Source organism: Bos indicus x Bos taurus, chromosome 13, assembly GCF_003369695.1.
Source record: "Bos indicus x Bos taurus breed Angus x Brahman F1 hybrid chromosome 13, Bos_hybrid_MaternalHap_v2.0, whole genome shotgun sequence".
In the NCBI taxonomy this organism is placed as follows: domain Eukaryota; kingdom Metazoa; phylum Chordata; class Mammalia; order Artiodactyla; family Bovidae; genus Bos; species Bos indicus x Bos taurus.
Window position 1 is genome coordinate 52002752 of NC_040088.1, and position 22234 is coordinate 52024985.

Genomic DNA, 22234 nt, shown 5'->3' on the forward strand with positions numbered 1-22234 from the left:
TGTAAGGGAAGGAGAGGAAAGGAGAATATACTGGGACTTCTCTGGCGGTCCAGTGTTTAAGAATTTGCCTTGCAATGCAGAGGACATGAGTTTGATCCCTGGTCAGGAATTTAAGATCCCACATGCCACGGAGCAACTAAACCTGTATGGCACAACTACTAAGCCCGCACATTAGAGTGGAACTAGAGGAGCCTGTGCCATAATGAAGACCCAGCACAACCAAAACCATTTTTTTTTTTTTAATTTTAAAAAAGGGTGATACACCGTGGAAATAATATGAGATGGATGCTTCCCACTCTGTCTCCTTGGACCATTTCACAACCAACTGAGCCAACCTTCCTCGCTGTGCTGATGCTCTTGGTTCTACCTGGTTGCTGTTTTTGTCGCTCATCTTCATATATTTGAATGTATCAATTTGTATTCTTGTTTGACCTACTTCTCTTGCCAGAGGTCACCATTTCTTCCTGGGCAGGGTCTAATCTATTATTATTTTCTTTGGGAATGCCAAGTATCTCAAGTAGAGGTTAAGTGAAATCAACGCCCGGACATATACATGCTTCATACTTATTTCACTCTCACAGGCACCTTATTGGGCAGATACTGTGGAAGCAGCATTCCCAGCAGCATAGACACTTCCAGCAATGTTGCTTTGGTCAGGTTTGTCACGGACGGCTCTGTCTCTGCCTCAGGATTTAGACTACGGTTTGACTCCAGCTTGGAAGGTAAGTCTGTTGATTCATTAAAAAAATACACACACACACATGCACATATATCATGTTACATATATATAAATAATAGGTTGGCCAAAAAGTTCATTTGTGTTTTTCTGTAAGCCATTATGGGAAAAAATGAACGAATTTTTTTTTTGCCAATCCAATAATATGTATTACTATAATACATATTAATATGTTTCTGAGCTGCTATACTGAATAAACACTCTACTTAGGCACTGGTGTTAAATAAGCTGGACAAGACACCATGGCCCATGGCTCCTTGAACCTCAGTAGCCTAGCGGGAGGTAGACAGTAATCAGATAGTCACACCAATAAATGAAAAGTCACAAATGCAATCAGTGCTACAAAGGATCTAATGCTGAGAGGGTGTGAGGAGGCAAGGGCCTTCACCACATCTCATCTGAAGAAGGCCAGTCCTTTATTGCTCCAGTCATTTAGAATTTGTGTTCCAAATTCCCTGACAAGCTCAGGTGAAATAAAAACCTTGTCATGAAAAAACTGGATGATCATTTAGCCTTGTGCTTTCAGACTCTGATGGTTACTACGCTTACTGGTCTCTCATAGTTCTTCAGTCATGATGACAAACAGCTGCCAGTGAACTATCAATATAATCTATGAAAGAAAATGAAAGTGTTAGTTGCTCAGTCATGTCCAACTCTCTGTGACCCCATGGACTGTAGCCCACCAGGCTCCTCTGTCCATGGAATTCTCCAGGCAAGAATACTGGAGTAGGTTGCCATTCCCTTCTCCAGGGGATCTTCCCGACCCAGGGATCGAACCCAGGTCTCCCGCATTGCAGGCGGGTTCTTTACCAGCTGAGCCACCAGGGAAGCCCTATGATCCATGGAAGCAGAGATTAAGTATTAAATATCAGAAACAGCCCTCGCATACTTACAGTAATAAATAAGAGCAATAATTTTGTCCAGTGGGGCAATTTAAAAAATGCTTTATTTTTGAGAACATTCTTTATGGGATCAGATTGGAAGCTCTCTTGTGTTTGTTTTGTTTTCCCTTCAGCGTGTGGTGGGGATCTCCAAGGCCCCTCTGGAACATTCACTTCTCCCAACTACCGGAGCCCTAACCCTCATGGCTGGATGTGTGAGTGGAGAATCACCGTGCAGGAAGGGAGGAGGGTCACCCTCACCTTTGACAGCCTGAGGCTGGAAGCCCATCCATTGTGCAGCAGTGAGCATGTGACCGTAAGTGTCCCCTGCAGCCAGGGATGTTATAGTCCATTGTTTAAGGAGCTTATTGACCCCGTAAATCACAGTCAGAAAACTAGGTCAGGAATATTCCCCTGCGTGCAACTGTATCTCACACAAGTTCTAAGTGTTTTAGATGAAACAAAGTCACAATAAATGTTGGCCAAAATATTTGTAAAAGCTGTTTTAGGAGACAGTTATCTCAGCCTATGTCAGGGTCATGGGCAGGATAAATTTTAAAGCAAATGATCATTACATATGGAAAACCTGTGTAAACAGAAAAGTTAGGACTTTGGGTAGCAAATAACTAACTGGGACTAGAGCGACAGAACAAGCCACCACCAAAAGTTTTAAGCAGATGGGTGGTCCTGCCTAATTATTGTTTGCTGGCAGATGTCCTGAGGTTGCCAAGCCCAGCTTTGAGGTTAAGAAAGCAAATGAAGTCCCTGAGTGTAAACTGTGAAATGACACATATATGTATGTATACTATATTAACTATAGATGAATATTAGTATATTTCTCCACCCAACTTTCCCTTTCTCCAGTCTTTGTTATCTCACTAAATAACTGTTCTAGACTTGTGGTTGCTCAGGTCCAAAGCCTTGATGTCTGTTTTAAAGTCCTTTCTCTCTCACCTGATACTGCATCCATAAGCAAGTCTTGTTCGCTGCATCTTTATAAGAAATCCAGAAACTAACTACTTCTCCTTACATCCACAACCACCACCGTCACTACTCATTCAGATTTATTTCAATAACTTCCACTTGGTCTCCCTACTTTCACCCTTGTCTCTCTGCATCTCAACACAGCAGCCCGTGTGATGAGTTTAAACCTAAATCAGGCCATGTTGCTTTCCTTGAAAATCATCTAATGACCTTTTATCTCACTTGGAGGGAAATCCGTAGTCTTCACGATGGCCCAACTGGCTGTACGTTATCTGCTGCCCCTTCCTTCTCTTATCCATGTTCTTATTTCAAATTCCCCTCCTCTCCAGCCACCCTGGCCTCCTTTCTGTTCCTTGATTTGGGCTACCATGTCTGTGTAACCGCTTCCCATGTACTGTTGCCTCTGCCTGGAATGCTCCTTCTCGCTTGTTCACGCCCTTGGTCCATTCAGGGGTCTGCTCAGATGACTAGATCTGAGAAGCCTTCCCTAAGTACCTTCATTAAATAGACCCCACCCCACTCTGGCCTGGTCCTTTTCTTGCATTACTGGTTTCACAGCACTTCACAACAGCTCACAGTCCACGTATTTATTTGTTTGTATATTGTCTGCTGCCCAGACTAGAATGTAAGCGCAGCTCACAGGGATGTGCACTTAGCTTCGTTCCCTGATGAATCCCCAGTGCCTCACTCATAAGAAACACAGCAATTGCTGAATCAATCAATAGTTAAAGGACTGTCACGTTCCTTTTTAAAAATGAGCCACCTTTGTTTTCATTTCATTGTCTCCTGCTGGATAGTGAATTTCAAAAATATGAAACATCGCTGTATGTTACTCTGTTTGTATCGCCCTAAAATAATCATATTCAAACTTCGGATTTTGCTTCTTAGATCTAATATCTGAAGGACCAAAATGTTGTCTTCTGTCAAATATTGAGAATTATGGAGCCCAGCGTCTTTTCTCTTATTTGAAAGCCAGGAAATTTTGGACCAAGCTTGCTTATTTTTGAAGGAACATTCTTCCTCTTGTTGAAGGAATAATACAGAAACAAGAATGAAGTAGAAAAAAATTTAACCACTCCCACTATACCATATTTTGAAGCATTTTCTTATGTACTTAGGTGACAGAAATTCATTTCTATACTAATTTTCATCAATTTTTTCTCAATATAAATACAGTGAATGCTATCGAATAATTTTTGTAGAGCTGAGAAAATAAAAAAACATAAAAATACTTGGAATCCCACACAACCATTACTAAAATTTTGAGGTTTATGCTAAAAGTCTTTTTTCCTTTGAGATCATATTGAAACATAATCATTAGAAATCTTACCAGCAGAGTATTCACATGCCCTACAGGAAAGATAATTAGAAGAGTCATAGTTTCAAAGCTCAAATAATAAAAGAAAATGTACAGCATCAACCACAAATTCTAAATCATGTCCTGCTTGTCATTTCCCCATCTCCGAATAATAAATGCCAAAGGCACCCTTTTCTACTCTTTCAGCTACATCTTTTGATATTTATGTCATTATTTCAAAATAATATTCCTATGCTCCTACTTCTTCTTTTTTTTTTTTTTTGTCTTAGACATTATCCACATCCAACTGTGGAAGATGAGGATTTAACTGTCTTCAAAAACCACCCCAGGATCACCACAAATGTACATGGGGGTACTCACAACTCAATTACCACCCCAACTACCTCCCCAAATACTCCTGTCACCGATTTTGTTTAAATTGTTACTCAGGGTTTACATTAATATGACTATGAAAACATCAGTCCCACTTAAATGAAGTATTGTGCTCTGGTAGCATTTGCTTTTGATTTTCCAAGTAATAATTGTGTCCTGTTTTACACTTTCATAGTTTTGTGTGTGTGTTGTTTTCTATGTTCAGTTCAGTTCAGTTGCTCAGTTGTGTCCGACTCTTTGTGACCCCATGGACTGCAGCATGCCAGGCCTCCCTGTCCATCACCAACTCCTGGAGCCTACTCAAACTCATGTCCATCAAGTCGGTGATGCCATCCAACCACCTCATCCTCTGTTGTCCCTTCTCCTCCCGCCTTCAATCTTTCCCAGCATTAGGATTTTTTCCAATGAGTCGGTTCTTCACATCAAGTGGCCAAAGTATTGGAGTTTCAGCTTCAGCATCAGTCCTTCCAATGAATATTCAGGACTCATTTCCTTTAGGATGGACTGATTTGATATCCTTGCAGTCCAATGGACTCTCAAGAGTCTTCTCCAACACCACAGTTCAAAAACATCAGTTCTTCGGTGCTTAGCTTCATTTATAGTCCAACCCTCACATGCATACATGACTATTGGAAAAACCAGAGCTTTGACTAGACAGACCTTTGTTGGCAAAGTAACATCTCTGCTTTTTAATATGTGTCTAGGTTGGTCATAGCTTTTCTTCCAGGGAGCAAGTGTCTTTTAATTTCATGGCTGCAGTCACCATCTGTAGTGATTTTGGAGCCAAAGAAAATAGTCTGCCACCATTTCCACTGTTTCCCCATCTATTTCCCATGAAGTGATGGGACCAGATGCCGTGATCTTCATTTTCTGAATGTTGAGCTTTAAGCCAACTTTTTCACTCTCCTCTTTCACTTTCATCAAGAGGCTCTTTAGTTCTTTTTCACTTTCTGCCATAAGGGTCGTGTCATCTGCATATCTGAGGTTATTGATATTTCTCCCGGCAGTCTTGGTTCCAGCTTGTGCTTCATCCAGCCCGGCATTTCGCATGATATACTCTGGATATGTTAAATAAGCAGGGTGGCAATATACAGCCTTGACATACTCCTTTCCAGATTTGGAACCAGTCTGTTGTTCCATGTCCAGTTCTAACTGTTGCTTTTGACCTGCATACAGATTTGTCAGGAGGCAGGTTGTGGTCTGGTATTCCCATCTCTTTAAGAATTTTCCGCAGTTTGTTGTGATCCACAGAGTCAAAGGCTTTTTAGTCACTAATTCTTCCACACATTCCACACTCCAGGTGTATATCCCCACTTTATACGATAAAACACTTCTATTGGCTCCATTCATTTTCCTTAGAAATATCTTCCTTGAGCCTTTGCCCATCAGCTGCAAGTCTGATTCCTACTGCCATGCCCACATTTCCTTTCATCTTCTTATTTGCAAGTTTCTTCATGCATCTCCTGGACAGGATACCTGGCTTTATGATAATGAGCGTTTCCCATTCTTGGTTAATTTCCTCTTTGAGGTAAGGCTCATGCTCTTGTGGCTGTCTAAGGACATAGGCATGGGTGACAAAGGTTTTGAGTACATGTGTATCTGTAATTATTTATATTCTATCCTTGTTCTTTTGACTGTATTATGTATATCAAATATATTAATCATAATTTTGAAACGTTTTATTGCTCTTTTGGGAGCCAGTCTCCTTCAAGTCCCTCTTTCCTATTACATTGGTCTCTGACTTTTACATTGGATGTTTGCCTAAATGTCTACTGACCCTTGACTCTTCATTCCTATTTAAGTATTAAGTGCTAAAAGGCAATGGGAAGCTCTCTGTGTGTGATTGGAGCCATCAACTTCTGGGCTTCATGGCTGGGGGGCTGGGGGAGTCCTGGGGGGTGGGAAGGGGGTGACCAAGGGGGTTTCTGATTGTTAAACAGGGGAAACCACAAATGTCATATTACAGGTCTTCTCCACCCCCTCACCCCTGAGGTTAAGCATCAAAGAATCACTTTCAGAATAAATTTCTGAATCTTTAATACAATGTCCACATTCCTTTCTTTGAAATACATTTTTTTATGAGTTGCTTGCTTGTGTTGTTTCCTCTTCATTCTGCTCCAAACAACAGGATGTGGCTTGTCTTCTATTTATCCTTTATTTGCTTGAGAACTTGACTGAAAGAAAGAAAGGAAGGAAGGAAGGAGGTAGGGACTCTTCCTGAGATCTACAGGTTGCTCAAGGGTGGCTTTGAGCAAGCCACTTCCAGAACAATACCTCATGCAGTAACCTAAGCATACCATTCCTCCAGACCAGCTGCGGGTCTCACGCTGTGCCCGGATGGAGAAGTGGGAAAGCCACACCATCCCGTGTGCAGAATAATGAGCCGAATACCCCATTGAATTCCTGTTTTTAGCGCATTTTATGTCCTGAATTTCACATACTTACTTCATACCTCACTGTTTTCCAAGAGTTTTAGTTTCTCAGTTCAAAGAGGAATAGAGGAGGAATGTGGAAACAGCCGTCTTGTTCCTCCTAAAAGCAGGGGTTTGCATGATAAATGATGCCTCACAATTCTTAGTCACTATGATTTTACACTCAGGGCAGATGCTGGGGAAGAGACAAAGGCCATTGATCATAGTTTTGCACATATTATCCTTGTAGTTGCAAATAATACCTTTTGATTCTGACAATGTGTTGCCCATTCCTGTTTTTAGAATTATTGAAATACCTCTCTCCTGTTTCCTATGCATTGTTTGGTGGTTTGGAATCAGAGGCATAATTTGAATCCCAGTTTTATTATTACTGGCTCTTTATACTGCGGCAAGTGGTATTATCTTTCTGAATTCTGGTGTCTTAACCTGGAAAACAGGGGTAATATATTGTGTCTGAGAGGTTAGTTTGCTAATTTGATAAGGTAATCCAAGGGGTTATTAGTAGAGTCTGGCATGCTGTTTGTGCTCAATAAATGATAAGAAATGTTGGGTCCATTCCTACAAGCTGGAAGACACTTTAAACCAGAAGCCCCCAAAGAGCTACATTTGATGATCAGTTACAGTAGACAGAAAAGCATACAGCTTTTGTATGGAATACAGTATCCACTTCCATAGCTCTTAATGTCATATTCAGCCTCATTATTCCTAATTGTAAGCCACTCCAATCCTTTTTAAAAGCAGAACTGTCACTCACTCTTTCATTTACTGTTTAGTTACTTCTAGATCTTTCTTGAGCTATCCTAGATATCCACTTGGTTTTGGACAGAAGTGGAAGAATATTTTGCCAATTATCATAACCATGTGCATAACTGGAGTTGTTTAATATTTTGGCATCCACAATATTCAAATCCATTTTTAAAAGTTCAAACTTGCAAGAAAGTTGACGCTTTGAATGCATAAGTAATTAGGAAAGAACTATTATATTGAGATTGATTTTTTAAAATCACTTTTCAAGGCATTTAAAAATATTTGAGTTCTTCTATACTTCAGTTCATCAGAGACTAACCTGTAAACCCTCTTTGCCGATGTCAAAGGTCCTGATGCATTGCTAAGAAAAACTGCTCCCCAGTGAACTCTGTGAACTAAGACGTGAGCATGTTAGCATAGCTGCTTTACATTTTGAGCACAGATTCCAGTTGCAAAGAGCACAGCAGTCTTTTGTTTGTCACTATGTGGCAGGAGGGCATGACTGCAATGCTTCCATTTTCGTGCAATGACCCTGAGGGCACAAAATGCGCTGCGGGTGATGCGGTGGCTTGTGACCCTGGGTCAAGTGCCCATATTGTGAAATAATTCATTTTAGCTCAGAGTTTCCTTAGAAAGAAGCATGTCTAGGCTGGGAACATAAACTCCTAGGAAATACTCAGTAAGATGGGCTATGTCTAAAAGTTAAACTGTTTTTCTCAACAGGTATTTAATGGCATTAGAAGTAACTCACCCCAGCTGGAGAAACTGTGCAGGAGCATGAATGGCAGCAATGAAATCGAATCTTCAGGAAATACAATGAAGGTCGTTTATTTCACGGACGGGTCCAGGCCATACGGTGGCTTCATTGCCTCCTACACATCCAATGAAGATGCAGGTAATAGCAGCTGCTACGAATACACCTGTGTTACAGTCCACATGGCAAGTGCCCTGTAGCTGCTGCCAACAGCAGCGGAGTCATCCGTGTTCCCCTCAGAGATCAGGGTTACACCTAGAATCTTCCATGAAAGACAAACATAACCAGATAGAAAATCCAACCAAAAAGCCCAAAAATAAGACAAAAGCTTCTAGTTTTGGAAAGAAAACTGCTATTGTGAATTGGAAAAGTTAAAAAAATGCTGTTAGGAGAGCTTCCAGCTGAGTCCCATGCAGTGTCACCATTATAGACGACTGCCAGGCCCACAGCCCTTGGTCAGTTCTCTGTTCTGGAAAAGGACAGAGATCTCTTGGAAGGTAGCTTACTCCCATAGGGTAACTAATGCAACTGAAGACAGATTGTATTGCTTCTGAGTCATCCATCTATCCAGATATAGACTTCCAGCATACGTGAATGTGGGGTTCACATATGATATGGGATATTTAAAATTAAGCAAGATAATGGCCTTTCTACTGTAAATATCCTCCTACTTTCTGGATTGGTGTTATTATCTAGGAACTTTAAACTTTAGGAAGACTGGAATTGAATTAAAAAAAAACTTTATTTCATTGATACAAAGAATATTCATTCCCTTTTAAAAGGAGCAAATTCATCACAATGCCAGTGTTAAATATTATCTGTTTTATTCAATTCAATTCTCAGGTCAAGTGGAGGATTCCTAATCAGAAGCCATCAGGGCCACCATTATATTTGGATATTACTTTAAATGAAATATTAGTGAACAGTGGGCTCATATTAGAAGATACTGACTTAGCCAAACCTCACTTACCTAATCTACACCTTTAGGGAAATAAAGGAATTGCTTAATTCTGTGCATCTTTCTAAACCCACAGAAACAACTTCTGTAGTTGGTGTGATGAGCCAGCCCTTTGCCCACAACCCTGACTTCATCTGGAAAAACAAATCAAAGCAATAAAAAAAAAAAAGACTGCTGTGGTTATTATAGTTATTTTTTCCTGTCACATGTGTATCTTCTCCTATGGCGTGAGTCTGATGACTAGTCTTTGTTGCCTTCTGTTTCCTCAGTGTGTGGTGGTTCCCTTACAAGCTTCCCTAAAGGAAACTTTACTTCTCCTGGCTATGACGGAGTCAATAATTATTCAAGAAACCTAAACTGCGAGTGGATGCTCAGCAACCCCAATCAGGGCAACTCCTCCATTTACATTCATTTTGAGGATTTTTATCTAGAAACTCACCAAGACTGTCAATCAGATGTCCTTGAGTTCCGAGTAGGTGAGTCCAGTCAAGGAACACGTTCTCCCATTCATATCTACAACTTTCTCCTTTTGCCTGGAGTCCAGTGACCTCCCAATGAAGGGAGTCAAAAAGAAAGTTACATAAATGACACCCGGTGCGTTGTTCTGCTCAGGTAATGCCGATGGGCTTCTGATATGGAGACTTTGTGGATCTTCAAAACCTAGCATGCCAGTGGTAATGTCTGTATGTAACATCCAGAAGAACACTGTTCAGACAAAACCATCATTCTGCATGTGTCCAGCTGAGGACAATATTGCCCATAAACGGAATGAGATGGATCAGTGTTGACAGCTAGACCCTAGGTTTTTAAGGTTTTTACCAATTGTGTCTCTGTTTAAATATATGCTAAAAAATAATTATGAAGACATGAATTGGAGCAAAATGGTGCCTAGGATAAAGAGGTCCATACCGAAAAAACCATTCTTTTTCACCGTGTTTGAGGCCCTCTTTCCTTTGTAGTCAAGAAAGAAAGAGGATTTGTGAAATGTCTGCTGCTAAACCAGAATTTAAATGTGCATCAGTGAATAGCTTGAAATGTTTTTTTATTATTATTACTTATTCTGATTGAATTTGTTGAATTATTTTTCGTAAGTTATATAAATGACACTCAGTGCGTTGTTCTGCTCAGATAATGCCGATGGGCTTCTGATATGGAGACTTTGTGGATCTTCAAAACCTAGAATGCCATTGGTTATCCCTTATCCAGAGGTATGGATACACTTTGTCACCAATGAGCGTGTAGAACATGTTGGATTCCATGCACAGTATTCCTTTACAGGTAAGACTGATGATAAGCTCTCCAACTCTAGTGCTAAAACAATACATAAATTTGTAAATGATATTTTCCAGAAAGATCTTACATGTATTTTGTTAGATTTATTTCTAGGTTTATTTGTTGGTTTTATTGGTAATGTCAATCAGACATTTTTATTTATACTTTCTACCCAGTTCTTTTTTTTCAGACAACTCAAAATAACGTTTTACTTGGCATCACAATTAAACAGAAAACTAGCAAGGATATATAAGGCCTGAACAACCGACTTAACCTGACATCTACAGAACACTTCCAGCAACAACAGTGGAATACATGCTCTTTTCAAGGGCACGTGTAACTTTCTCCAGGGCAGACAATATAGCCAGTTCTTATAAGCAAACAGTTGACTGGGGAAAGGAGTGAGATTTCTTATCCACTCAGTCAACCAGGTTGCCAATTGGTTCTTCTTCATCAGATTGAAAGAAAAGCATCAGACATCTGGAAGCATTACTATTTCTGTGGAACATCATACCATACTATGCTTTCAAAATGTATTTTTGTAAATTAGAAAATTTTTTTCTAACTTCTTCAACTTTCTGTGCTAATGTATACTCTGATAGCTGACTACAGTATGTGTGTTTATTGTCAAATGACAAAATGTTTAGTTATGGTACTGGTCATATTCTTCAAGCTTACATGTGTTTTCATGGGCTGAGTGTTTTTGAGAAAGCCAGTGTTCTTTACATTGTCCCTAGTGCATTTGTTGTCAGACGCATTTATTGCATTTATTCTATGCTCATCCAAGTTTTTACCATTTTTGGTTCATACATCTTCCTTCTCCTTTGTATCAAACTTGAGCCCACCTTCATTGTGTGATTCCATCTAATTAACACTATATAAGATTCTGTTTGTTTCTAATCTTCCATCTTTTTACTTTTTACTTTCACTTTTACTTTGCTTTCATCTAATTTCATCTATTTATCCATTTATTGCCCCTTTTTAAAAATCATAAAGTACAGTGGCTATAAGCAGTATTTACTTTGGCTTTACAGAATTTTGTGGGTTTTTTCCTATCTTATTGAGAAGTTTACAAATCTAATTTCAGACTGTGGTGGAATACAGATAGGTGACAGTGGAGTGATCTCAAGCCCCAACTATCCAGCTGCGTATGACAGCTTGACCCACTGTTCTTGGCTGTTGGAAGCCCCACAAGGCCACACCATCAATGTGAGTACTAATGAGTGGGTGAAATATCAATACTTCTGAAACTACAATAAAAGTACTGTGTCCTGGGTGGAGACAGAGTTTTTTTTTTTTTTTTTTAAATAAGCAAGTGATTAGAATAGGCTTTAATTCTGCCATCAAATCATTTTCTCCCTAAAATTCTCTGATTGGAGTACATTCATTGACATCTACACATTTACAATTAATGAAGGATGAAATATATTCCATTCTTTTTCAAGCACAGGAGAAGCTTTCTGTAGAAGACCATTCTCCATCTGGAATAGAGATGCTTTCATGTTCTTAATATAAGCTGCCATCCCAGCCCAGGGGACTGAATATGATCCTAATGACTCCCATTCTGGGAGAAATATTCACTCTCAAAATTTCCAAGAGAAACTTCCATAAGAAAAAGTAGAGAGGGGCAAGGAGAATGAAAGAAGATATGTAAATACAAAATTATATAAATTAAAATGAAAGGATGCAGAAGAACTTCAGTCTAACTCTACATAGACAGGCTCATTTACAACTCAGAGTGTTTTCTCATTTCTTCTCTTTTCTCCTGCAGCTGACATTCAGTGATTTTGACGTTGAAGCCCATGAAAACTGTGCCTGGGACTCGGTCACTGTGAGGAACGGTGGTTCTCCTGGATCACCCATCATAGGACACTACTGTGGAATTTTAAATCCAGGGACGATCCAGTCAGGTTCCAACCAGCTGGTGGTGATTTTTAATACAGACCATTCGATACAACATGGTGGATTTTATGCTACATGGAGCTCAGAGACTTTAGGTAAAAGAAATACTGTCTGCACTTACTGTCTTTTGTCATCAATGTAGTTTTAAAATTTACTAACTAATCCAACAAGTCTATATTTTGTACCTAATCTTTCAGAATAAATTCTAAATTTTTATGCTACACATGTCATCTCATGTAACAACCTTCTAAGGAAGACACACTATCGATCTACATTTTCTCCACTTGCATGGGTGGAAGCAGGATAAATGGGTTGATAAACTGCCCAAGTCGTGTAGCTGATAATCAGAAGATTTGAGATTTGAGTAAAGACAGCAGAGCCCAGAAACTTTGATTTAAATACTTCTACTATGTTGCCTCCATAGGCAAAAGGCCATGGCACAGCTTGGGAATCACAAGTAATAGAAAATCTGTGCTGGAATCACAAGTAGTTTAAAGTATTCTGAGCTTGGAGGCAGGATGCAGAGTGGTGAGTTGAGGTCAGGAAAAGCTGTCATCCATGTCCTAAAGATCTCCTGGAAAAGGAAATGGCAACCCACTCCACTATTCTTGCTTGGAGAATCCCATGGACAGAGGAGCCTTGTGGGCTACAGTCTATGGGGTCGCGAGTCGGACGCAACTTAGAGACTAAACCACTACCACCGCATCCTGAAGAGCCTTGGCTTCTGAATTACCCCTCAAGCAATGGGGAGCTAGTTGAAGAGTTTTGAGCAGCAAAGTGACAAGATAACATTTGTGATTTAGAATGAATGCTCTGTACAGGGCAAAACATAACAGATCTGATTTCAAAGGATTAATTGTTGTACCTGCAAACTATGAACTTCATGGAAATCCTCAGAAAATGTAAGATTTGCATTGGATACTTTTGTTAGGATCCCATCATAGCCTTGGAATATCAAAGAGGACAGTTATTTCTAGAAGAGTCAGGGGGTGATTAGGAAGCTCTTTGTGGAAAAGAGCTTTGATTCAAACTGTCCCTCAGTAACCCACTGGTTGCTGTTGGACTCGGAAGGGTGTTTGAGATGAACCCCTAGTTTCCCTAGGGTTTAAAAGCAAAAGATACAAAGAAAACTCTAACTTCATTTTGTTTTAAGTTCACATATTTTTCTTTCGTTGTCTCTTAAGAACATATTTTAAATATTACAAAATAATTCTAGGTTTTTCTTTCTTTTAATCCCTGTAATGTAATTTTCATCCATTGGCATTTCAGTGTGAATGAACCAGGTTGCTTAATGAAAAGTTTTCCCCTCCTCAAAATCGTTTTGTCCTGTTTAAGTTAGATTAAAATTACATGTTACATATGTATGTTAGAGTAAAATTGCAAATAAGTATAGACTTGCACTCTCATGTGTTTGTGGCAGTAAAAAACAAAGCTTGAGATTGTTGGGCCACAAATATTAATCCACCAGAGCCTCAAGGGGAGTAAAAATTATTGCTCTTGTTTGATGACAGAGTGGAAGTCTATTCTCTTTTTGGCATGGACTAATGGGATCAGGTGAGTTCAGTACAGGGGTAACCAAACAGTAACAACTGAAGGTTCCTGTGACTTCACTGACCTTACATTTGCTGACAGTCCTTGCTGTGGACCTGCCCCAAGGGTCAGAGACTCATATGTAAGGAGAGATGCCCTGACATCTCATTTAGAAATGTGTCTTCTCCAGAAGCCTTGGGTTTACCAAAATTGTTACATTCTTCACAAGGTGATGACTATTTCCATGACAATTTTTCAGGCTGTGGTGGAGTACTTCATTTGAACAATGGTACAATCAGATCCCCTCACTGGCCTCAGAATTTTCCCGAGAACAGCAGATGTTCCTGGACAGTCATTACACACCAAAGTAAACACTTGGAGATCAGCTTTGACAACAACTTCCTCATCCCCAGTGGGGATGGACAGTGTCAGAACAGCTTTGTGAAGGTCAGTGTGCTTGTGTATTTAATGGGAGCCAAGCTGGTTTCAGGAACGTAAACGTTTAGATTAGAAATGACTCATTGCTCTCAAAGTAGGAGAAGGACAATTTCACTGCTTGGATTTCTTGAATGAAAAAGTGAGAAACCTCAACCACTGGGAATTTAAAAAAACGCTTTTTTGGATCTTATATGTTCTGTCTCTGAGGGCCTGTACACCTTTTAGTGGAAAGAACATTGGCCTGGACTCCACCTCCCTTGCATTTACCGCCTGCATGTTCCTCTCTGAGCCAAGTAAACATCTGGGTTTTAAATCACTCAACTGTAAAATGAAGAGAATAACTCCTACTTTAGTAGGAATGTTTTTAGCATTAGAGGTGATATGATACAATAACATATATAGTACTCAATACTTGGAATATAAAAACTACTCAATGAGTAGAAGTGGCAGCTCTGGGGAGCCTTGGAGTTGGAGCTGCTCAGTATCTTGAAGGTGATGGTACAGTATGTCCCCTATGTATGAATGAGTTCCATCTGAAGAGTGTGTTTATAGGTCCAATTTGTTCATTCATTACAGTTCAGTTCAGACACTCAGTCATGTCCGACTTCTCACAACCCCATGAACTGCAGCACGCCAGGCTTCCCTGTCCATCACCAACTCCTGGAGCTTACTCAAGCTCATGTCCATCGAGTCAGTGATGCCATCCAGCCATCTCATCCTCTGTCGTCCCTTCTCCTCCCGCCTTCCATCTTTCCCAGCATCAGGGTCTTTTCCAGTGAGTCAGTTCTTCGCACCAGGTGGCCCAAGTATTGGAGCTTCAGCTTCAGCATCAGTCCTTCCAATGAATATTCAAGACTGATTTCTTTTAGGATGGACTGGTTTGATATCCTTGCAGTCCAAGGGACTCTCAAGAGTCTTCTCCAGCACCACTGTTCAAAAGCATCAATTCTTCGATGCTCATTGGACCATAAAGGAAATTGAGCACCGAAGAATTTCTTAATTGGTCCAACAGTTAGCCTAGGTACCCAGCTAATACAATCAGCTATATAGTACTGTCATGTATTAGGTTTATAAAACTTTTCACACAAATAATACATAAAAAAACAAACAAAAAATAAACATCTTTAAAGCAGAGACATTACTTTGACAACAAAGGTCCATCTAGTCAAGGCTATGGTTTTTCCAGTAGTCATGTATGGATGTGAGAGTTGGACTATAAAGAAAGCTGAGCGCTGAAGAATTGATGCTTTTGAACTGTGGTGTTGGAGAAGACTCTTGAGAGTCCCTTGGACTGCAAGGAGATTCAAACAGTCCATCCTAAAGGAGATCAGTCCTGAGTGTTCATTGGAAGGATTGATGTTGAAGTGGAAGCTCCAATACTTGGCCACCTGGTACGAAGAGCTGACTAATTTGAAAAGACCCTGATGCTGTGAAAGATTGAAGGTGGGAGGAGAAGGGGACAACAGAGGATGAGATGGTTGGATGGCATCACCGACTCAATGGGCATGAGTTTGGGTAAACTCTGGGAGCTGGTGATGGACATGGAGGCTTGGTGTGCTGTAGTCCATGGGGTTGCAAACAGCCGGACATGACTGAGTGACTGAACTGAACTGAATCTTACAGTACAGTACCTTGAAAAGTACAATAGTCAACTACATCACCACTGCTTTTATGCTTGCTTCTGGACATCCTGGACTTTGAAATAAAGATGCTGCACTACTACACTCTATATAGTACTCTACAGTAAAATACATGAAGGCACAACCGCTTGTAGAGGATACAGGCAAATGACAATGTATGCTGGACATGTGAACTGACCTATGTGATTGGACATGTGAACACACATTCGCTCTTTAAAAGTTCACAACTTGAAGGTTCGTGTGTAGGGGACTTACTGTCTAAACTGGTGTATAACCAAATGTGCACACACACATGTGTGAATACAAGTGACACTGGGAAATTGAGAAAGACAGGTGGACTGTATCAAGTCCACCTCCTGGTTATGATATTAATTATAGTTTTACAAGATGTCAGTATTAGAGGAAACTGGGAAATGTGTGCCAGGGATTCCTCTATGTCTTACAACTGCATGTGAATCTGCAGGTACTCAATAAACATAATTTTTTAAAAAAATCACTTGAGTGATAAAATATCACATGCAGCCAGGCTGAATTGTACAAACCTTAAGAAAAGTCAGAAAATTTCTGCCAGTTTTGTAACATTTTGTAGATCTAATATTTAAGAGTTCTAGGTCATAGAGGCAATGAAATGAGATCTTGACTGACACAGCAGCAATGAATATTTAATAACTCCTTACCATTATTATCATGATAAAACTTATGTTCTGGGCCAAAAGGTAGAGATGTCAGATCCATAATTAATGACTTCAGGAAAGCATACACCTTTGAGGATTCTTGAAGTTCCTTATTGAAGAAGTTGAGATGCTTTCATAAAAGTTTTAGCTCTGATCATTTTTCCTTTTCAGTGATGTTTGTAAAAGAGTATATGCAGATCTCTCAGTAAATCATGTTTATAATTTCACAGAGTTAAAAATACATATGGTACAGAAGGTGGGTAGAAAACTTCTGTATAGTGTCTCCCTGGATAGTTAAGGGCAGGGAGTGGGAGGACATAAAGGGGATGTTAGGAAAAATGTGGGTGTACATTTCTTTCCTAATGCTTATTTTGATCTTAGATATTTGGCAGAATATCCTCACTCTTGTTCTCAGTAGTTCCAGCCCCATGCACCTCCCATATCTCATACATGGCAAATATAATCTGACTTCAGTAAGCTGACTAACAGCAGGATATGCAGTGTTTGAAACTCACTTGAAATGATATGACCTTGAAGAGCTGATAGTAAATCTGTGCTCTGCATTTGGTCTCCCCCCCACTTCTTCCTCTGGGCCAATTTGCTAATAGAAATGTCTATAACGGCTTGATGTGTTATGGCTGTGTTCAAGGAACATTCCTGCAAGTGATAAGTTTAGAATGAGTAATTCAATGTGAAGGAAATGTTGAGTAGTCAAGTAAGACCAATCCAAGCCCAATGCCCTTCTTGCCTTCTTGGGCTAGGTAATCCTTAGTTGGGCATTGGGCAAGTTCAGCTAAATCAGGTCAACTAGAAGCATGCAAGAGGAAATGGCCTAGCTACACAAAAATGAGCACAGTCTCCTTGGAAGAGTCAAGAATGGGCTGTGCTATTAAAAAAAAAAAAAAAAAAAGCTTTAATGGTTCACAAAAGAAAATACTGCAGATATGCATTTGTTTTATTTACCATTATGTTTCAGTCTCTACACATCTGAGTGCCTGTCGTGTTCCAGCCTGGGCACATTTAACCATTGACTAGGGAAAGCCTGGGGCATTAAGTCCTGTTTCTGGCTCTGTTAGGTGTGGGGGGACACTCAGGAGTCCAGCCAGACCCTGTTAGCCACGAGCTGCGGGAACGTGGCCCCGAGGCCCATCACCACGCCCAGAAACGTCTTCACGGCCGTGTTCCAGTCTCAGGAGGCCCCGGCTCAGGGCTTCTCTGCTTCCTTCGTGAGCCGTAAGTAGTACAGAACGAGGGGGTCCTTGAAAGGGCGTGGCTGCCATGGGCAGACCTGGGAAGGTGAGGGTCTGCTCCACGGTTGCTTAGGTCCCTGGGGAAGGGCTTAAGTGAATCAATCACCTGATCCCGAGAGTGCACCCTTCCTTCCAATTCAGTGAGAATGGAACCGAATTCAACCGTAGCTCACTAGAGAAATGATGTAGAAGGCTTGAGTGCCACTCGCGAATGTCCGAAATGGACCCTGAAATCCGCAGTGGGGCAGGAATTGAGCAAAGTCCAGGAGGCTGTCATTAGTAGCCAATCAGCACTCCTGGCTCGCAGCACTTACCTGTCTGCATGGGACTCAGCTGGGGCTGTAAAAACACGGGCTTCACCCCAAGTTTGTCTGAATTCATAATTTCCCTGGCCAGGGACTTACATGTTTTAGTTTCTCACCCAGATGATTCTCATGCTCAGCCAACCTTGACAGTCACCTTCTTAAGGATTTTCTCTTCCTTCTCTGGTGGCTACTCCTACCAGGTAGAATAATGAGGCGTGGAGTTTTCAAGACTGAGACACAGTGGTGCATATGATTATTGACTGAGTTAAATCAGGTAGCCACTCTTTACAAACCACTGTTTAGGAAAAAGTTTGATGAAAGGAATTGGAGGAAATAACACAGTGAACAGGTATCCAGACTTGAATAAGAGGGTGGTGTAAAGGAATTAATGAAAGGCACCCCAGCCCTGATTTTAGGCCTTCACTTGGTTCATTGTATTTGTGTATGTGTGTGTGTGTGTGTGTTACTAACAGCTTAAAAGAATACTGATGTTTTCTATCTATGTTAGATAGGAGTGTGTGGATTAACTAGTTAGTGGTTATAGAAAAATAAATGTCATTTTATTGGTTAAAAAAAAAAAGGTAGTTCTCTTTATTTCTAACACCAGGGAATCATGTGAGAAATTGTTAAAGAGATGGGATTAGTAAATTTAACCATTTTATAAAGCAGGTATTATTTTTACAGCCATATTACAATGATAATGAGAAGAACATGTTTTTCTATAATATAATACTGTACTTAAAAACTTCAGTGTATTTATCAGGCACTGGTCACTTCTCATCCGTTTTATTCCTTTAGCTACATGAATCCTCTTCAATCTTTGCTAAGTTATCCTTTACCATCTTAAAATTGAGAGATTTGCAGTGGATATGTGGAAAAATTCTACTTAGCCCAAAATTCTGCATCATTTTCTAAAAAATATATTGTTCTAATTTTGCATGCATACTTATTTTTAAATCAGAGCTCCATTCTTTTAGTTACCATTGCTTCCATTTGGAGTGTCTCAGAGAATATATCTTTAGAGCAGCGGTCCCCAACCTATTTGGCATCAGGGACCAGTTTCATGGAAGACAGTTTTTCCATGGATTGGCATGGGGGATGGTTTCAGGATGATTAAAGTGCATTAAATTAATTGTGCACTTTATTTCTATTATTATTACATCAGCTCCACCTCAGATCATTAGGCAGTAGATCACAGAGGTTGGGGACCCTGGCTGTAGAGAGCCTAGGGAAGTTGAGGCTTTCCTCACTGATGAAGAGTTACTGTCTGGGAGAACAAATGTTCTGAGAATACCTTTTTCTTCCCATGTAGGATGTGGGGGAAATTTCACGAGCCCTTCAGGTTATATCGTTTCTCCAAACTACCCAAAGCAATATGACAACAATATGAACTGCACCTACATCATAGAGGCTAGTCCCCTGTCCGTGATCCTCTTGACTTTGGTGTCTTTCCATCTGGAAGGTAAGTTTATTTTTATGTAAATTACAGTTGGTTCTAAATAAGTGAACGAGCAATAAGTAGAGACCGAGATTGTCTAAAAATCACCATTTGAAGAAAACATGAAAAATATGAGAGTGGAGTTGATGTAAACTTGAATAAAATTCCATCCAGTATTTGAAGAACATACATATCATCCTATATATTCCATCCAGAGGTTAAAAAAAAAAAAATAATGCAAGAGCTTTAAGAACACAAGCATCATCACGTAAATGGCCTAAAGAAAGTAAGTCTGAAATCTATTACATGTTAATCATGGTTTCTAATTTATTCATTTGCATTTATTCCACACAGGTACATGTACCTACACACAGTCATACACATGTGTGCACACACACACACACACACACACACACAATGAACTAACTAGCAAGAGAAACTTCACCACTGAGTCAAAGTATCAATAGGTACTCCGTAAATGTTGAGTGAATGAATTATTGACATTAATAAAGATCTGTGATCTAGTTTCATGAAATATAACTGTGAGATACCCTTTCCTCTCCTTTTTCATCCTCATCAGTTCCACAGGGATTGGGAAATTGCTAACCATATCACCCCTTTGGGCTTACTCCTGACTGTTGGCAAAGGGGCCAGTGGAGCTGTGGTTTGAGTTGGGTTCTGACTACATGATACAACTTGATATTTAATTGGGTGGTGTCACACCACAGAGAAAAGATGGGCACCTTCAACCACTCAGTCATCTTAATATTTTTTACAAATTAACTTTTCATTTCTAAATCACAATTAATTTGTACATTTGCCAAGCTTCATCTGTCCAACCAAAATTTGCTTCTGTTTGGGTTGGTCTCCTGTGGCATGTAAAGTTAAATCTGGCAAAATGTTCTACAATATTCAGCCTCCAGAAAATTCATATCTCATAAAAATAAAAATGACATATCAGTACTCATATGTTGATAAATTACATGAAGCCTCTCTCACTGGATCCTTTCTCTATGACCTTGTTTTCCTATAGCTCTACATATTGTAGTTTCTGACAAGTGTTTGCTGGAAAATGCCAAGTATGCATTGATGTCTGTCACTGTAAAAATGGACTAAGAAGTAAGATAGAATCTTCCCAGCATTTCCTAGCACAAAATTCCAGTAATATAAAAAGATGTTCATGATTTATAAAGTATTCATATTAGGGGAAGGTAAAGCAGTTTATATAAAAATCCAATTTTTTAATTTAAAATGAAGTGTAGGAATAAAATCTGTAAGGCTATTAAGCAGTACTTTAAAAGTTGTTACTATGGTGTCATAGATTGATAGGTGATATTTATTTCCTTCTTTATACCTTTCTGTTTTCTTTTATGAGTTAAAAACTATCAAAAACTTTTTAAAAAATTGAAGTATAACATGTAACATTATATTGGTTTCAGGTGTACAGTGTAATGGTTTAATATTTATATATATTTCAAAATGATCACCATGATCAGTTCAGTTCAGTTCAGTCACTCAGTCGTGTCTGACTCTTTGCAACCCCATGAATCGCAGCACGCCAGGCCTCCCTGTCCATCACCAACTCCCGGAGGTCACGCAGACTCACGTCCATCGAGTCGGTGATGCCAACCAGCCATCTCATCCTCTGTCGTCCCCTTCTCCTCCTGCCTCCAATCCCTCCCAGCATCAGAGTCTTTTCCAATGAGTCAACTTTTTGCATGAGGTGGCCAAAGTACTGGAGTTTCAGCTTTAGCATCATTCCTTCCAAAGAACACCCATGATAAATCTAATTAAATTCATCACCATACATTATATCTTTTCTATTATTTTTCTAATTGAGACAAAGTTATTTTAATAAGATGGGCAGAAACATGTGGCTTGGATTGTGCACCTATATATGCATTTGTTCTCATTAAATTCCATAAACACGAGAATGTCATAGGCGGTGTAATTTAGACTAAAAAAAGATGATGCTGTCAAATATACTGTGTAAAATAGCCACACACAGCACTGCCAAAACCAATGGTATGTGTATGATTAGAAGGCAACCTGTATTTAGGGTGAACAGTAACTCCCTGAGTTTAGTTGACCAGGTAGGGTAAAGGGCTGAGCTTACTGTGGACTACCTGACCTAGGATGGGGGGTATTTTAGGACGGGTTTCAATGCCAGAATGGCCACTTGCTAATGACATGACTTTGTACAAACTACTTAATCTTTCTGGTAATCACTGTAATTTTTGCAAAAATATAAAATAGTACTTGTGAAAGTCAGATTGTGCCTGTAGAAACATATCTTGTGAATGATAATTCATCAGAGTGGCCATTTAAAAAATATTTATTATTTAAATTTATTTATGTGGCTGCACTGGGTCTTAGCTGCAGCATGCAGAATCTAGTTCCCCAACCAGGGATAGAATCTGGGCCCCCTATGTTAGGAGCTCAGGGTCTTAACCACTGCACCACCAGGGAAGTCCCAGAGTGGCCATTGTTTTGTTCTTTTTGGTGCCACCAGTCAGGATCTCCAGACACACCTTAATGTGAGTCACCTGCGAACAGATATTTGGTTTTTCCAGATTCAGTGATTTCTTCTTTACTGATGGATT

General features: G+C 39.8%; 1 protein-coding gene across 1 annotated transcript in view; it reads left to right on the forward strand.

Annotated features, from left to right (window-relative positions):
- The window catches only part of CUBN (cubilin), a 264785-nt gene that overhangs the window by 179176 nt on the left and 63375 nt on the right, over nucleotides 1-22234 (forward strand). The window contains exons 47-56 of the mRNA XM_027559850.1: nucleotides 582-722; nucleotides 1752-1933; nucleotides 8194-8365; nucleotides 9452-9658; nucleotides 10311-10460; nucleotides 11542-11663; nucleotides 12226-12451; nucleotides 14146-14333; nucleotides 17715-17871; nucleotides 19506-19655. Coding sequence (XP_027415651.1) covers nucleotides 582-722; nucleotides 1752-1933; nucleotides 8194-8365; nucleotides 9452-9658; nucleotides 10311-10460; nucleotides 11542-11663; nucleotides 12226-12451; nucleotides 14146-14333; nucleotides 17715-17871; nucleotides 19506-19655 — 1695 coding nt within the window. The remainder of the gene's footprint in view (nucleotides 1-581; nucleotides 723-1751; nucleotides 1934-8193; nucleotides 8366-9451; nucleotides 9659-10310; nucleotides 10461-11541; nucleotides 11664-12225; nucleotides 12452-14145; nucleotides 14334-17714; nucleotides 17872-19505; nucleotides 19656-22234) is intronic.